We start from the raw sequence: 17,722 nt of genomic DNA on the forward strand, positions 1-17,722 counted from the left end.
ACAGGGATAAATACATAACATCCCAAGTCTAAATTAAGCTATCCATTCATAATACAAACAAAATTAACATACTTTAACTCTAACATACAATAGTAAACTTGAATATAATATATATATATAAATTATGGAAAATGTACATCGGTTGATGGAAATCTAAAATTGCATTTTTGCGTGGTGTGGGTTTTTTTTCTTTCTTTCTTTCCTTTCCCCGCTGCCACACATCACACCCGCAAAACTCAACTTCGAGTTTGCAATCCATTATTATTTCAAGTTCTCTCTGACAAGCTCTATTGTCCAAAGCCTGGTGTTTTCCCATCCCGGGCGTTGTGAGTTTTTGCCTTTTGTGTCTGTTCAGTTGCGTTGAGAGGAGTGTGAGACGGTTTCTCTTAACTGGCTGCAGCCCCCGCCTTGTAAAACATAAGTTTTCATTCTCTTTCGAGAAGAATGCCCTACGAACGACTGGAAGTGAAGAAAGAAAGAGAAGGAATGCAACAGAGGCGGGAGAAGAATAAAGCTACCAAAGGGTGAGAAAGGAATTCCAAATGATCTTTCTGGGCTCCTGGAGCTCGGAATAATAACGGTGGAAGTGAAGGCGTTCCTCCGTCTCTCCTGGCCTGTTCGTAGTTCAGGTGGTCCTCGACGTAACGACCGCAATTGAACTCCCCAAATGTCCGTTGTTAAGGGAGGCCTTTGTTGTGAATTTTGCCCCGTTCGATGACCTTTCTGGTTGTTCAGTGAATCCCTTCAGTTGCTAAGTTAGTAACATGGTCTTAAGTGAATCTATTTCCTTCTAGCACTGATGATGTTCCCTAGCTGGGTCATGAAACGTCTGCAAGAAAAGCATTAAGCTCAGAGAGCACCAAGGACCCCATTCTTCTTCCTCCTCCTCCTCCTCCTCCTCCTCCTCCTCCTCCTCCTGCTTCTTCTTCTTCTGCTTCTGCTTCTGCTTCTTTCTTTCTTTTTCTTCTTCTTCTTTTTCTTCCTCTCCTCCTCCTCCTTCCTCCTCCTTCTCCTCCTCCTCCCCACAAATCCCACTCCCTTCTAACATTAATAATATTACCTATTTTGGTAATGAAACATCTGCAAGAAAACCACCCAGCTCAGAGAGCACAAAATAGCCCACAATCCTCCTCCTCCTCCTCTCCACAAGCCCCACTCTTTTCTATCATTGATAATGTTACCTAGTTGGGTCATGAAACGTCTGCAAGAAAACCACCCAGCTCAGAAAGCACCAAGGACCCCACGGTCTTTTTCCTCCTCCTCCTCCTCCTCCTCCTCCTCCTCCTCTCCACAAACCCCACTCCCTACTATCTCTGATGATGTTCCCTAGCCAGGTCATGAAACAACCAAGCTCAGAGTGTACCAAGAGCCCTCATATCAACCCTGAGCTATGAATATTCCCATTTATCAGTACCTCAAATAGTTAACTGCATTAAGAAATGATGGGGTGGGGGAAACACGCTTAAACTAATCCACTAAATAAAAGCTTAATTTTCAAGTGAGACTAAGCTGCCTCTCAGCTCTTCCTTTCTTGCTAACCGAGCAGTTTCTCCCAGACTCCTCCTCCTCCTCCTCCTCCTCCTCCTCCTAGTAGAGACCCACCTCACGTCCGGATCTTATGAACGGATGTCTGCCATCCATCCTGAGCGTGACTCAGCCGGCTTGGAAAGACCGGGTCTGCCTTATAATTTGGAGGGGTGAACGAGCCGTGTAGATGTGTCCAAGTAACCTCACGGGTGGGTGCTTTGATTGTGCGAACGTTCAGACTCCTCGCCGAGTTAATGAGTTCTGCTAGGTTCTTATTTCAGGCATATTTATCAGGACAGCTTGCTCTGCCTTTTTTTTTCTTTCTTCTTGGTTTCCACAGCCATTAGACAAAGCGCTTTATGGTAGCTGAAGGGCACAATTACCGAGCACCAACCCAACAATCTGCTTTTGCGGCTTCCTTCAGCTCGCAATCTGCTAAACATCTTTTAAAGGAGGAGGTTAAAAGCCCCCTGCCTAGGTTGGACTGGTCCCCAGCCACTTCTGCAACGGCAGGTTTCTTGGCGGGGGCCCGGACGGAGGATCCGGCGGGCAAAAAGTCTTTCTGATAGAGGTGGAAGGGGCCTTGGAGGTCTTCTAGTCCAGCCCTTCGCTCGGGCAGGAGACCCTGCACCATTCCAGACAAATCGGTGGTCCAGTCTTTTCGTGAAACCCTCCACCCACAACTCCTGGAGGCGAGGAGTTCCACTGGTTAATTGTCCTCACCGTCAGGAAATTTCCTCCTTAGTTCTAGGTTGCTTCTCTCTTTAATGATCGTCCACCTGTGATTTCTTGCCCGGCCCGCAGGTGCTTCGGAGGACAAGGTGACTCCCTCTGCTCAAGCACTGGAAGGCTGTCATGTCAGCCCTAGTCCTTCTCTTCTGAACTTGTGCAGAATGACAGACTTGGAAGGGTCATCTAGTCCAACCACCTGCTCAAGCAAGAGACCCTATACCATTCCAGGCAAATGGCTGTTCAGTGTCTTCTTGAAAACCTCCAGTGAGGGAGGGAGGGAGGAAGAAAAGAGAGAGAGAGAGAGAGAGAGAGAGAGAGAGAGAGAGAGAGAGAGAGGGAAGGAAGGAAGGAAGGAAGGAAGGAAGGAAGGAAGGAAGGAGAAAGATGGAAGGGATGGATGGAAGGAAGGAAAAGATAGAGAAGGAAGGGAGAGAAAGGGAAGGAAGGAAGGAAGGAAGGAAGGAGAAAGATGGGAGGGATGAAAGGAAGGAAGGAAAAAATAGAGAAGGAATGAAGTGAGAGAAAGGAAGGAAGAAAGACAGGAAGGAAGGAAAAGAAAGAAAGAAAAAGAAAGAAAGAAAGCATGCCCACAACTTCTGTCTTGTTTACCAACCTGTGTTATAATAATAATAATATTAAAAATATTAATAATAATATTAATAATATTAATAATAATAATAATAATAATAATAATAATAATAATAATAATAATAATAAAGTTGGAAGGGACCTTGGAAGCCATCTAGTCCAACCCCCTGCTCAGGCAGAAAACCCTACACCATTTCGGACAAATGGCTGTCCAGTCTCTTCTTAAAAACTTCCAGTGTTGGAGCATTCGCCGCTTCTGGTGGCAGGCTGTTCCACTAGTTAATTGTTCTCACTGTTAGGAAATTACTCCTTAATTCCAGGTTGCTTCTCTCCTTGATCGGTTTCCCTCCGTTGCTTCTTGTCCTTCCTTCTGGCACTTTGGAGAATAGCTTGACTCCCTCTTCTTTGGGGCAGCCCCTGAGATATTGGAAGACTGCTATCATGTCCCCCCTCGTCCTTCTCTTCATTAAACTGGACCTACCCAGTTCCTGCAACTGTTCTTCATATGTTTTAGCCTCCAGTCCCCTCATCATCTTTGTTGCTCTTCTCTGCACTCTTTCTAGAGTCTCACTATTCATGTCCTAAAGATGAGATGGTCCAAGGAGGAGACCGAAACATAGAAAATGACAGTAATGAATAGAAGAAGAAGAAAATTACTTGTGAAATAACTGATACCAACAAGAGTTTTGGATGGAAATCTTTCTTTGGGTGTGCTGCAGGCTTATGACATTAGTGCAGGGGTCTTCAAACTTGGCCCTTTGATGACTTGTGGACTTCGACTCCCAGAATTCCTCAGTCAGCGTGCCTGGCTGAGGAATTCTGGGAGTTGAAGTCCACAAGTCATAAAAGGGGCAAGTTTGAAGACCCCTGCATTAGCGCATAATTGCTGTCTGGTCTCGCATGTACAGGATAGAATGGAATGGAATATAGAGAATAGAAAATAGAGTTGGAAGGGTCCCTGGAGGTCATCTAGTCCAACCCCTGTGGTCTTAAATGGGCTGTCTTAGGATTTACCATCTCTGTCTTCCCGAGACTAGTGGAGGGGCCACAAATGCTTTCCCTGTTGAGTTTCTGCCTTCTGGAACTCGCCTTTCTGACGCGTGTAATGTGCAGCGCCGCTGGCATTTCATAAATCCAGCAAAAAAATAGAGACAGACAGAGATTTTTTTCACAGAGTTTTTGGGTGTTCAGCCTGTGGTTTTATTGACCGAGAGTACCAGATTTATGACTGTAATTCTCTTTTCTGAATTTGTAACTTCTAAAGTCTTTTTTTTCTCTCTCTCTTTTTCTTTTTGGATTCCATTAGCCTCCTTTTCCTTCTTGGCTAAAAAATAAATAAAATGGTGTAACGAACGTCGAAAGAGGAGATTTTTAACCATGACTATTGAGACAAACCTTAAACAGACACCTACTAATAATAAAGCGAATCTGAAGACTTGTCATCGTATAACTTACTGCACAGCTGCTGGGAACAGAAGTGAACTGTTTCTCTTTTTTTAAAAAACGCAGTTATATCAAGAAAGACGCTTCTGCTTTACTTCCCTATTATTTTTATTATTATTATTTGCATACATAGATTTAGAGACCTATAAGTCCTTGACTTGTTTAGCAAGCATTTGAAGTGAAATGGCCCTAACAAAAGGGACTGATATCCAGTCCTCGTACTTACGACCGTGGTCAAAATTCAGGCGCTTCCCAACCAGAGTGTATTTACAACAGTTGCAGTGTCCCAGCATTGTGTGAGCGATATTTGCAACTGTCCCAGCTGGCCTCCATCAAGCAAAGTCAATGGGAGGGAAGCTGGATTCGCTTAATGACTGCAAGGGTTCACTTAATAACAGGGACCAAAAAAACGGTGGTAAAATCAGGCCCGACTTACTAAATAACCACCTTGCTTAGCAGCCCAAGTTGGGGATCTCCATAGTGGTTGCAAGTCAAAATCTACCTGTATGGATTGTCAGATAAATAGATGTGGGTGGAGGTTCCTTCTCCAAAGCTTGTGGGTTGGTTCCCGGACGTTTCGTTACCAAGCTGGGTAACATCATCTTCAGCGGAGTTCAGGGGATGTTTGTGTTGGTGTTCTTCTGCCTATAAGGGCTTCATGTGGTCAGTAGGTGTTGTGATGGGTCAGCTGTGGGTGTGTCAAGTGAGGGTCTTGTGATGGGTCAGCTGTGGGTGTGTCAAGTGAGGGTCTTGTGATGGATCAGGTGTGGGTGTGTTGAGTGAGGGTCTTCTGATAGGTCAACTGTGGGTGTGTTGAGCAGGGGTCTTGTGATGGGTCTTGAGATGGGTCAACTGTGGGTGTGTTGAGTGAAGGTCTTGTGATGGGTCGGGTGGATCTGTTGAGTGAGGGTCTTGTGATGGGTCAGGTTTGGGTTTGTTGAGTGAGGGTCTTGTAATGGGTCTTGGGTCAACTGTGGGTGTGTTGAGCGAGGCTCTTGTGATGGGTCTTGAGATGGGTCAGGTGTAGGTGTGTTGAGTAAGTCTTGTGATGGGTCGTGATGAGTCAGGTGTGGGTGTGTTGAGTGAGGGTCTTGTGATGGGTCAGGTGTGGGTGTGTTGAGTGAGGGTCTTGTGATGGGTCAGGTGTGGGTGTGTTGAGCGAGGGTCTTGTGATGGGTCTTGTGATGAGTCAGGTGTGGGTGTGTTGAGTGAGGGTCTTGTGATGAGTCAGGTGTGGATCTGTTGAGTGAGGGTCTTGTGATGGGTCAGGTTTGGGTGTGTTGAGTGAGGGTCTTGTAATGGGTCTTGGGTCAACTGTGAGTGTGTTGAGCGAGGCTCTTGTGATGGGTCAGGTGTGGGTGTGTTGAGTGAGGGTCTTGTGATGGGTCAGGTGTGGGTGTGTCGAGCAAGGGTCTTGTGATGGGTCTTGTGATGAGTCAGGTGTGGGTGTGTCGAGCAAGGATCTTGTGATGGGTCTTGTGATGAGTCAGGTGTGGGTATGTTGAGTAAGGGTCTTGTGATGAGTCAGGTGTGGGTGTGTTGAGTGAGGGTCTTGTGATGGGTCAGGTGTGGGTGTGTTGAGGGTCTTGTGATGGGTCAGGTGTGGGTGTGTTGAGTGAGGGTCTTGTGATGGGTCAGGTGTGGGTGTGTTGAGTGAGGGTCGTGATGAGTCAGGTGTGGGTATGTTGAGTGAGGGTCTTGTGATGAGTCAGGTGTGGGTGTGTTGAGAGGGTCTTGTGATGGGTCAGGTGTGGGTGTGTTGAGTGAGGGTCTTGTGATGAGTCAGGTGGGTGTGTTGAGTGAGGGTCTTGTGATGCGTCAGGTGGGTGTGTTGAGTGAGGGTCTTGTGGTGAGTCAGGTGCAGGTGTGTCGAGTGAGGGTCTTGTGATGGATCAGGTGTGGGTGTGTTGAGTGAGGTGATGAGTCAGGTGCGGGTGTGTTGAGTGAGGGTCTTGTGATGGGTCAGGTGTGGGTGTGTTGAGTGAGGGTCGTGATGGGTCAGATATGGGTATGTTGAGTGAGGGTCTTGTGATGGGTCAGGTGCGGGTGTGTCAAGTGAGGGTCTTGTGATGGGTCTTGTGATGGGGAGGTTACATCAGGTCAGGGTTAATGGGAGGGGAACTGCTGGTGAGAGTGGGGGACTGCGCGGGATGGTTGAGAGTCGGTGCCATCTCTGGCTGTGTGGTTAATTTGGATCCCGAGGGCTTTGTAGGCCAATTGTAAGTCGATGTGTCTATGGATGGAACTGCTGGTGGAGGGCCAGACTTCGATGAACTCAGGACCGTGGCAGGTGGTAGCGTGGCCGATGACTTTTGGGTTGCTCCAACCGAACCGGTGCTGTTTGGTGTCGCTGTGGGTGGAGATCAAGGATCTGGGATCATGGCCTTTGACTTCCAGCCTAGCTGGCTGGGGAATCCTGGGAGTTGAAGTCCACTCAGCTTAAAGCAACCGAGGTTGAGAAACACAGTTTTAGACGCCAGTTTTACAATTTCAAATATTTTCGTCCCTTTTCCGGAATGTCTATGACCTTCGAACGTGTCGGACCCCCCCCGTGCCCCCCTGTATTAACATCCTGCCGTTTATTCCTCAGCAATTACTCCGGGAGATGCAACAGATGGCCAGCCGCCCCTTTGCTTCCATCAACGTTGCCTTAGAAACGGACGAAGCGCCCCCGGACCTCATCGGAGGCAGCATTAAGGTGAGACGCTGGCCCAGCCGGGACCGTTGCGAGCCGGTTAATATTTATAGATGCTGCAGATGCTGGACTTCGGGCCCGGCTGGCAAGTCCGGAGTCGAAGCGTATGAGACATTTAGCCCTAACCAAAAGCATCTATGTGCCGAATCCGTCTATGTGCCTCGGTCTTGATCCGACTTCCTTCCTCCGGGCTGCTCGTGTCCATCTTGCGGTGATGTGGTTTAAATTTAATAAATAAATCCAATTCTTTTTTTTTTAGAAGATGATGATGATGATGATGATGATGATGATGATGATGATGGTAATAGAATAGGAAGGGACCTTGGAGATAATAGTATTAGTAGTATTAGTATTAGTAGTAGTACTAGTAATAGTAATAGTAATAGTAATAATAATAGAATTGGAAGGGACCTTGGGAGGAGTAGTAGTAGTAGTAATAGAATTGGAAGGGACCTTAGAGGTAGTAGTAGTAGTAGTAGTAGTAGTACTAGTAGTAGTAGAATTGGAAGGGACCTTGGAAGTAATATTAATAATAGTAATAGTAATAATAGAATTGGAAGGGACCTTGGAGATGATAATAATAGTAGTAGTAGTAATAGAATTGGAAGGGACCTTGGAGGTAATAATAGTAATGTAATAGTAACAGTAATAGAATTGGAAGGGACCTTGGAGGTAATAATAATAATAATAATGATGATGATGATGATGATGATGATGATGATGTAGTAGTAGTAATAGAATTGGAAGGAACCTTGGAGGTAGTAGTAGTAGTATTAATAATAGAATTGGAAGGGACCTTGGAGGTAATAATAATAATAGTAATAGTAGTAATAGAATTGGAAGGGACCTTGGAGATGATGATAATAATAATAGTAGTAGTAGTAATAGAATTGGAAGGGACCTTGAAGGTAATAATAGTAATAGTAACAGTAATAGAATTGAAAGGGACCTTGGAGGTAATAATAATAATAATAATAATAATAATAATAATAATAATAATAATAATAATAATAATAATAATAATAATAATAATAATAGAATTGGAAGGGGCCTTGGAGGTCATCTAGTCCAACCCCCTGCTCAGGCAGGAAACCCTATACCTAACCCTATAAGATAGGCATAATATCTTGTAATGAAGGACAACGCAATTTAATAATATTAATAATGAGGTGATAGTATGTCTTGATACTGCCCTGGTGAGGCCACACTTGGAACACAAATGTCTTCTTGGTGTCCTGCCACACTCTTCAGCAGTGCTCTTCAAACTGTGGCAACAGTAAGACCTGTGGACTTCAACTCCCAGAATTCCTAGCTGGGGAATTCTGGGAGTTGAAGTCCACACATCTTAAAGTAGCCAAGGTTGGGAACCTCTGTTCTAAAATCCTGCTCAGTCTGCAGGAGATTGGGCTCAGCCCTATGAGCCTCAGGCATTGCAAGTTGTGTGTGTGTGTGTGAATTTTTCAAGTGGCCTTCCGGGTACGCTTTAAGGTGTTAGTTACCACCTTTAAAGCGCTCCATGGCATCGGACCTGGATATCTCCGAGACCGCCTTCTGCCACAGATTCCCTCTCACAGACCGGTACGCTCCCACAGAGTGGGCCTCCTCAGGGTGCCGTCGGCCAAGCAATGTCGGCTGGCGACCCCCAGGGGGAGGGCCTTCTCTNGCCTAGGGAGAATTTTAAATAGGGACAATTTTAATTATTATTTTAACATGACACAGCGGTAAATATTTGTTTTTAATTGGTTTTTATTGGGGATAGTGCTTTGTACTGTTTTAATATGCTGTGAGCCGCCCTGAGTCCTGTGGGGAGAAGGGCGGCATATAAGTCTAATAAATAAATAAATAAATAAATAAATAAATAAGTGTCCTCCCCTTTTCCATCTCAGCCTCGCCCCCACTGCCTCCTTGCTCTGCTGGCCCAACTTGCCAGCCTTCCACCTCCTTCTTCCCCTCCCTTCTGGGAAAAATCCCTTGAGAAGCTGGCCCTGTTCTCCCCCCCCCTTCCTCTTCCTCCCGTTCATCCACCCACCCACCCACCCACTCCCCCTCCTCATATTCCTGGACTGGGGAGATACGAGATGCGGGCATATGTTCCTAATTAATATGGAAGCGGGCAGCCATTGTTGTTCTGCATACCAAACGGGCCTGGGAATTGGCGAGCGTCTACCTGCTTTGAAATTCATCCTCCACAACCGCGTTTGTGGCCTTTTTTGACGGAAGCTGAAAGTGACACGGCCACAGGGAATCGGGGAGCGGTTTCGTCAGACGTGCCACAGTTTGGGAAGCGGGGGGGGGCGGGGGGAGAAAAGAAAAATCACACAACGAGACTCAGTTGCTTAGATTTGCTCACCGCCTCTTATATATGCTTTCATTTCCCGTGCTTCCTTGATGGGCTGCGTATTCCCTGTGCAGCTACTCAAGGCATCCAGGTTGCAAGACACGTGCCAGCCTTGCCCCTGTGAGTTAGTTTGCATTTCTTAACACATCCCGCGTTGGGGAGGGGGATACCCTTAGATCTCCCGGTGTAGCTACCAAAGCGTGTTGTGTCTTGCGCAACGGTTTTTTTTATATCCACCGTTTAATTCCGGGTAGGAAGAAAGAACGAACGCCATCCCTCTGTGAAAATCAGATAGTCCTTGACTTACAACCGTTTGTTAGGTGAGCGTATGAAGTTACGGCGGCCCCGAGAAAAGCCAATGACGACGGTTTCTCATACTTTGCAATCGTTGTAGCATCCGCATGGTCACGTGATCAGAATTCAGACACTCGTATTTATGACGGTGGCATCGTTCCCGGGCTCACGTGATCCTCTTTTGCGACGTTCAAACAAGCAAGGTCGATGGGAAGAACCGGATTCCCTTAACAACCGGGTGTGTTACCGACGTAACAAACCGCAGCGATTCACTTAACAGACGTCAGACGGGGCAGAACTCACTTTAAGAACCACCTCGTTTAGTGACGGGAATTTTGGACTTCGTTGCAGCCGTCTGAGGACTGACTGAAGATATTGGGGCTGAAATTGTGGTCGTAAAGCCAGGACCGCCCGTGTTGTTGACAGATGGTGAATAGGGCAGCGAAAGAAGACACGGAATTTCATCAAATCACATCCCACGTCTGGAAGTGAGAAGGATAAGTTGGAAGAAGCAAAGAAGCTCTCCCGACTTCATTTGTGAAGGAATGCACGAAGGCCGAGAGTTTGTGACTTGTTTGGCAAACCTCTTTCTCCCCAAATGCAAAAGTGACGGACAGGCTCCCCTTTCCCCAGACCACGCGGACGCTGAAATGACCATCTGCTCTGGTTAGCGATGTTTTGAAGCTCCCTTCGGCCTCCCTTCGGCCACCGGTGGCTCCCTTCGGCCACCGGTGTCAGCTGGAGAGACCGAAGTCTTTCCCAAAGCCGCCACTTGCTGCCTCGTCTTCAAAGTTTGTGGCTCAAATATCCAGGATTTAAAAAAAGAAGTTTATTTTACTTCAGGTCCAAGATTATTTAGATCTGCCAGAAATTCGTCTCCTGTGGGGACCTAAGATTAAGGGATTCCAAAAGCTGAAAGCCAGGGTGGTGTTAAAACACTGTAGCTAAGTATGGTTAAGACACCAGGGTAGAAAGTGGGAGACGGTGAGTTCTAGTCCCACTTTAGGCATGAAAGCCAGCTTGATGATTTGGGGCCAATCACCAGGAGACGGTGAGTTCTAGTCCTGCCTCAGAAATGAAAGCCGGCTGGATGACTTTGGGCCAATCACCAGGAGACGGTGAGTTCTAGTCCCACCTTAGAAATAAAAGCCGGTTGGATGACTTTGGGCCAATCTCCAGGAGACGGTGAGTTCTAGTCCTGCCTTAGAAATGAAAGCCGGCTATTTGACTTTGGGTCAATCACCAGGAGATGGTGAGTTCTAGTCCTGCCTTAGACACAAAAGCCAGTTGTCTGACTTTGGGCCAATCACCAGGAGACGGTGAGTTCTAGTCCCTCCTTAGACACGCAACCCGGCTGGGTGATTTTGGTCCAATCACCAGGAGACAGTGAGTTCTAGTCCCGCCTTAGGGATGAAATCTGGCTGGTTAATATTGGGCCAGTCACCAGGCGATGGTGAGTTCTAGTCCCACTTTAGACATGAAAGCCGTCTATAAGACTTTGGGCCAATCACCAGGCAACAATGAGTTCTAGTCCTGCTTTAGACATGAAAGCTGGCTGGGTGACTTTGGGCCAATCACCAGGAGACGGCGAGTTCTAGTCCCGCCTTAGGCACCAAACCAGTTGGATGACTTTAGACCAATCGCCAGCCGACAGTGAGTTCTAGTCCTGCCTTAGCCAGGAAAGCTGAGTAAGTGACATTGGGCCCAATCAGAGGTCCCTTCCAGCCCGATTATTCTATGTTGTGTGTTAAATCAGCCAACCCCGCTCTAGGTTTGTTTGAACCCAGGATCCAGACAGCAGCTGATACTGGAGCAGAATAGCTGAAGGGGGGCAATTCAACACTCCGAGTTAATTTCTTGTATTCCTCTCCATTTGGAAGGTCGAGACCAAATCCACCCTTCCCAAAACATCCAAAGACCCAGGGTGCAAATTTGTCGTTTGCTCGTGCCGGTGGCTATCCGTGACCCACAACAGTTCATTTAGCGACCGTTAGAAGTTGCAATGGCACTGGAAAAAAGTGACTTGGGACCGTTTTTCACACTTAGGACCACGGTCACGTGAACAAAATTTAGACGCTCGGCAACTGATTCGTATTTATGACAGTTGCAGCGTCCTTGGGCTCACGGGATCCCATTTTTGCGACTTTCTGACCAGCAAAGTCAACGGGGGAAGTCTGATTCGCTTAACAGCCCTGTGACTGATTTAATGACGGCAGCGATTCACCGAACATCCGTGGCAGGAAAGCTCGTAAAAAATGGGGCAAAACTCGCTTCACAAATGTCTCCTTTTGCGACAGAAATTGCAGTCGTATGTTGAGGACTACGTATGTCATGGTTCCGACAGAGGAAACTCTTCAAAGAACTTCGAGGCATTGTTTACCTTAAAGAATCTTTATTTTGAGTAGCATAGCATCGGCACTTACATAATCGAAGCCAAAAACTGAATTCCCCTCCCCTGAGCACATAGCATCAAAGCACAATTCCCTCCTCCAATTAACGGTCATAAATCACATTCCCCAATTATCTTGAAGCGCTGGCTTCCTCTCCAGTTCTCCAGCCCGCTAAATCCTTATCAGCTCTGGTTACAATAACCTTGATTCTCACGCTAGGTTTAGTGTTGTTATGTCTAGCTGGACTTTCACTCACATCCCCCCCCCTCCCAGCATCATCTAAAAGCAAAAGGGAAAAAGATGGCTACATTTCCATCTCTTGTCCATGCAAAAACATCCGGTGTTAGCAGCGTTGACAACGTGGACATGCAAGGAAGCACACACAAGCCAGCGTGGGGTTGGCTGCTTTTGGTGCGTCCTTCCACATGCTGCTTTTGCTGAGTTTGTCAGGCTTCGCAAGGAACTTCCTGGCTTGTTTGAACATCCGGAGATGAAAACTGCGCAGGGAGTTGAGGCTGACAAAAGAGATTAGCTCTGCTACAAGTCCAGCGTGCATTTTGCAGCGTTGTGCGATCTCAGCAACAGCAGAAGGAGATAAAACCTTTCCTGTTTCACAAATGACTTTCAGGCAGCATCCGAAAACAACAACAACAACAACAACAACAACAACAACAACAACAATAATAATAATAATAATAATAATAATAATAATAATAATAATAATAAAAAAGTTGGAAGGGACCTTGGAGGTCATCGAGTCCAACCCCCTGCTCAGGCAGGAAACCCTATACCATTTCGGACAAAGGGCTGTCCAGTCTCTTCTTGAAAAACTTCCAGCGTTGGAGCATTCACAGCTTCTGGAGGCAGGTTGTTCCACTGGTTAATTGTTCTAACTGTCAGGAAGTTTCTCCTTAGTTCTAGGTTGCTTCTCTCCTTGATCAGTTTCCATCCGTTGCTTCTTGTCCTGCCTTCAAGCGCTTTGGAGAATAGCTTGACTCCCTCTTCTTTGGGGCAGCCCCTGAGATACTGGAACACTGCTATCATGTCCCCTCTCATCCTTCTCTTCATTAAACTAGACATCCCCAATTCCAGCAACCGTTCCTTATATGTTTTAGCCTCCAGTAGCCTAATCATCTTTGTTGCTCTTCTCTACACTCTTTCTAGAGTCTCAGCATCTTTTTTACATCGTGGTGACCAAAACTGGATGCCGTATTCCAAGTGTGGCCTTACCAAGGCCTTGTAAAGTGGTATTAATACTTCACGTGATCTTGATTCTATCCCTCTGTTAATGCAGCCTAGCACTGTGTTGGCTTTTTTGGCAGCTGCAGCACACGGCTGGCTCCTATTTAAGGGATCGTCCACTAGGACTCCGAGGTCCCTCTCACAGTTACTACTATTGAGCAAGGTACCCCCTGTACTATACTTGTACATTTGGTTTTTCTTGCCTAAATGTAGAACCTTACTTTTTTCACCGTTGAATTTCATTTTGTTAGATAGTGCCCAGTGTTCAAGTCTGTCCAGATCCTCCTGTATTTTAAGCCTGTCTTCTGGAGTGTTGGCTATTCAGGATTTGCTTTCTAAATAGAAGTTTGTTTGTTTTTTGTAAATAAAAAGCAAACACACCAACCTCAGTGTCTGGCCAGCAGCAAGGGAAAAATGCCTGTTTTTGTGCAACATTTCCAGCTCTTATTATTTCAACTGAAGCTCAGGCATATGGTGGGATTGAGATGGGGCTCAGCTTTCATCCCCCTTCCCCCCCGACTTTTGAAAAGAGATGAATTGGGTTTTAGAGGAAGAAATGGAAGCGTTTTATGACATAATCCCGTCATTTGTTCCAATCTGTTTCGGCTATCTGTGGAACGAGTACCAAAAAAAAAAGTCAACAGCAGGTGTGTTGCACTGGCTGTCACTCCAAACCTCACCTTTTTTCCCTTGGAATAATCCCTTCTAATTAATTTTTTTAATTTTTCATTTAAATTGGGACTCGGATGAAGGACACCTGCTTTCTAGGTCCGTTGTAAGGCTGTCCAGCCTTGGCACCTTGAAAAACCCCCAGAATTCCTCAGCCACCTGGGGAATTCTGGGTGTTGAAGTCCACACCTCTTTAAAATTCCCGTGGTTGAGAAAGCATGCAGTTGAGCATGCCTTAAAGCTGGCTTAGACTCTTAACTCAAAATAGTAGAGGTCATCCAGACAACCGGGCGAAAACCAGGACAAGAAACAAGGGTTGGAATCTGACCTGCAAGCAACCTGGAATTAAGGAGAAACTTCCTGACAGCAAGGACAATTAACCAGTGGAACTGCGTGCCACCAGAAGTTGTGGGTGCTCCATTCCTGGAGGTTTTTAAGAAGAGGCTAGACAGTCACCTGTCTGAAATGGTCCAGGGTCTCCTGCTTGAGCGGGGTCTGGACTAGAAGACCTCCCAGGTCCCTTCCAGCTCTATTCTACTGTACTGTGTTATTCTTGCTCTGCAAGTTTTGCAATGTCAGGTCCTTTATTCAGAGGAGCAATAATTGGAATTTTATCTGAAAGACGGGACAGAGGTCCGGTTTTGGCAAGAGAGCATCACGCATTCATAAAACGGCCCGAAGATTTAAAAAGGCAGGAAAAAACCTTGTGGCTTCAAGAGTAACTGCTATGCTTTTCTTTTTTTAAAAAAAAAATCGAAAATACACATTTCTCCACTGGCGTGTTTTACAGGCAGTCTTCAACTTGCAACGGTCCATTTAGCGACCGTTCAAAGTCGCAACGGCACTGGAAAAAAGGGACTTGTGACCGTTTTTCACACTTTGCAGCATTCCCATGGTCAAGTCAAAATTGAGATGCTCGCCAACTGACTCGTATTTATGACGGTTTGCAGTGTCCCGGGGGTGTCACGCGATCCCCTTCTGACAAGCAAAGTCAATGGGGAAGCCGGATTCGCTTAACAACCATGTTCCTAACTCAACAATTGCAAAGATTCACTTAACAACTGCGACAAGAAAGGTCATAAAATGGAGCAAAACTCACTTAACAAATGTCTCTGTTAGCAACAGAAATTTGGGGGTGAATTGTGGCCGTGAGCTGAGGACTAACTGTGTCGAGGTACCACTACAGACTCGGAAACAAGCAAGGGTTTAAAATGAGTCCTTTCCAACTTGCAAACTTGGGCTGATCGGCAGTTTGCAACTGTTGTGGCTAGGCCAGGGGTAGGCAACCTTGGCTCTTTTATGACTCGTGGACTTCAACTCCCAGAATTCCTGAGCCAGCATGGCTCAGCTTGGAAACTTCTCCCTTTCCCCTCAGCGTGGCTGGCTCAGGAATTCTGGGAGTTGAAGTCCACCAGTCATAAAAGAGCCAAGGTTGCCTACCTCTGGCCTAGGCCGCTTTATGACTGGTGGACTTCAACTCCCAGAATTCCTGAGCCAGCATGGCTCAGCTTGGAAACCTCTCCCTTTCCCCTCAGCGTGGCTGGCTCAGGAATTCTGGGAGTTGAAGTCCACCAGTCATGAGGGGGCCCATAGTTCCCCCATGCTGGCTCAGGAATTCTGGGAGTTGAAGTCCACGAGTCATAAAAGAGCCAAGGTTGCCTACCCCTGGGCTAGACAAAAATATCAATTAAAATACACCCAGAAAGATGATCAGGATCCTCAATATATACAAGGCCTCGTTCCTTGACCTTTCCGGTTTCTCTCGCCTGCTTTCTTTTATCTCCCAGAAGTTAGATGATCCCTTTGGTTGAAAATATCTGGGGGGGGGGGAATCACGCGAGCTGAAGGGATGCCGGACGCAGAGGCTTAGCGTCCGTGGAAAGCTGTCTCAAGAAAATCTCCCTAAATAATCCTTTATTAAAATAAAACGGGCAGCCAAACGCTACTACGAGGCGACGGAAATAATGGACATTTAAAAACGTATCAACGTGGCCTCCTGAATCGTGGCGCGCTAAGGCCTTGGAGGGACCTTGGAGATCTTCTAGTCCGACAGCTAAGGGGACTGGGCATGTTTAGCCTAAGGAAGAGAAATTCTACGGCTGCATTAACAGAGGGATAGAATCAAGATCCTACAAAGAGTTAGTTCCACTTTATAACACCTCAGAATACGGCATCCAGTTTTGGTCGCCACGATGTAAAAAAGATGCTGAGACTCTGGAAAGAGGGCAGAGAAGAGCAACCAAGATGATCAGGGGACTGGAGGCTAAAGCATATAAGGAACGGTTGCTGGAATTGGGTATGTCTAGTTTAACGAAGAGAAGGACGAGGGGGGACATGATGGCAGTCTTCCAGTATCTCAGGGGCTGCCCCAAAGAAGAGGGAGTCAAGCTATTCTCCAAAGCGCCTGAAGGCAGGACAAGAAGCAACGGATGGAAACTAACCAAGGAGAGAAGCAACCTAGAACTAAGGAGAAACTTCCTGACAGTGAGAACAATTAACCAGTGGAACCACCTGCCTCCAGAAATCATGGATAGTCACTTGTCTGACATGGTATAGATTCTCCTGGTCCAAGGTCCTTTCCAGCTCCTATTCTGTTCTATTCTAATCCTATCCTATCCTATCCTATCCTATCCTAGTTCTATTCTATTCTATTCCATATTCCATATTCCATATTCTATATCCTATCCTATCCTATATTTTCCATCCTATCCTATCCTAGGTCTATCCTATCCTAGGTCTATCCTATCCTATCCTATCCTATCCGATTCCATATTCCATATTCCATATTCCATATCCTATCCTATCCTATCCTATATTTCCCATCCTATCCTATCCTATCCTATCCTATCCTATCCTATATTTCCCATCCTATCCTATCCTATCCTATCCTATCTTTTCCATCCTATCCTATCCCATCCCATCCTATCCTATCCTATCCTATCCTAGTTCTATCCTAGTTCTATCCTAATTCTATTCTATCCTAATTCTATTCTATCCTAATTCTATCCTAATTCTATTCTATTCCATATTCCATATTCCATATTCCATATTCCATATTCCATATTCCATATCCTATCCTATATTTTCCATCCTATCCTGTCCTATCGATACCACACGCAGAACAGCTCATGCTCTGCTAGGGAGACGTTCCCTGAGGATGGTGGGCTCCCAGCACGAGTCCGTAAAGCTAGGAAGTACTAAACCTCTGGTCCCGTTGACCGACCCGGATTGGATCCTGCCGACGTTATCCTGGGACACGTATATTTGCCTTCATTCCTTTCTCCCTGGTTGAAAAATGCCCCGAAGAATCCCTGCCAGACTCAGCGCCGGTTGCAGACAATTTATAACTGCTGGGGGATGCCCATCCCTAGCATCCATTAGTTCTCGTAATTGAGTTCCAGCACAAAAATACGGTGTGGTGTTTTTTTTTTTGTTTTTCCGTCTGCTCCCTTTGTAAGAAAAGAATTATTTTGAACTTTAGCAACTCTGCAGGGAATGGACGTGCAAAGACACTGGCTGTTAACAACAACACCCTCCCCGTTGTAAAAGTACTTCTGAAGCAACTAATTCATCAGCGTCTCTCTTGTCCGTTTAATACCGGAGACACGTAAAAGCACTTTCCCTGCCTTGTTTGTTAGGCATTAGTTAACGCAGTGACAACTTCGCTCCTGCTTTGCTTTCCCTTAGCATCCCTAGACCTACTCAGCATTTGCTCTAGGTTGCAGGGCGCCATCAGAAATAAGCCACCGTGGCTTCATTTCAGAAGAGAACTGGCTGGAAGCTACGAGAGGTAGAAAAGGGCCA

The 17,722-nt window shown here is 46.2% G+C and overlaps 1 protein-coding gene across 1 annotated transcript in view; it reads left to right on the forward strand.

Moving 5' to 3' along the window:
• Nucleotides 1–6,283: 6,283 nt before the first annotated feature.
• Nucleotides 6,284–17,722, forward strand: part of LOC107297393 (attractin-like) — a 16,270-nt gene continuing 4,831 nt past the window's right edge. Inside the window, exons 1-2 of the mRNA XM_015826758.1 lie at nucleotides 6,284–6,298; nucleotides 6,881–6,988. Of these exons, the coding sequence (XP_015682244.1) occupies nucleotides 6,284–6,298; nucleotides 6,881–6,988 (123 nt within the window). The remainder of the gene's footprint in view (nucleotides 6,299–6,880; nucleotides 6,989–17,722) is intronic.

Source organism: Protobothrops mucrosquamatus, unplaced genomic scaffold (genome assembly GCF_001527695.2).
Source record: "Protobothrops mucrosquamatus isolate PMUCROS unplaced genomic scaffold, P.Mucros_1.0 scaffold3284, whole genome shotgun sequence".
Classification (NCBI taxonomy): domain Eukaryota; kingdom Metazoa; phylum Chordata; class Lepidosauria; order Squamata; family Viperidae; genus Protobothrops; species Protobothrops mucrosquamatus.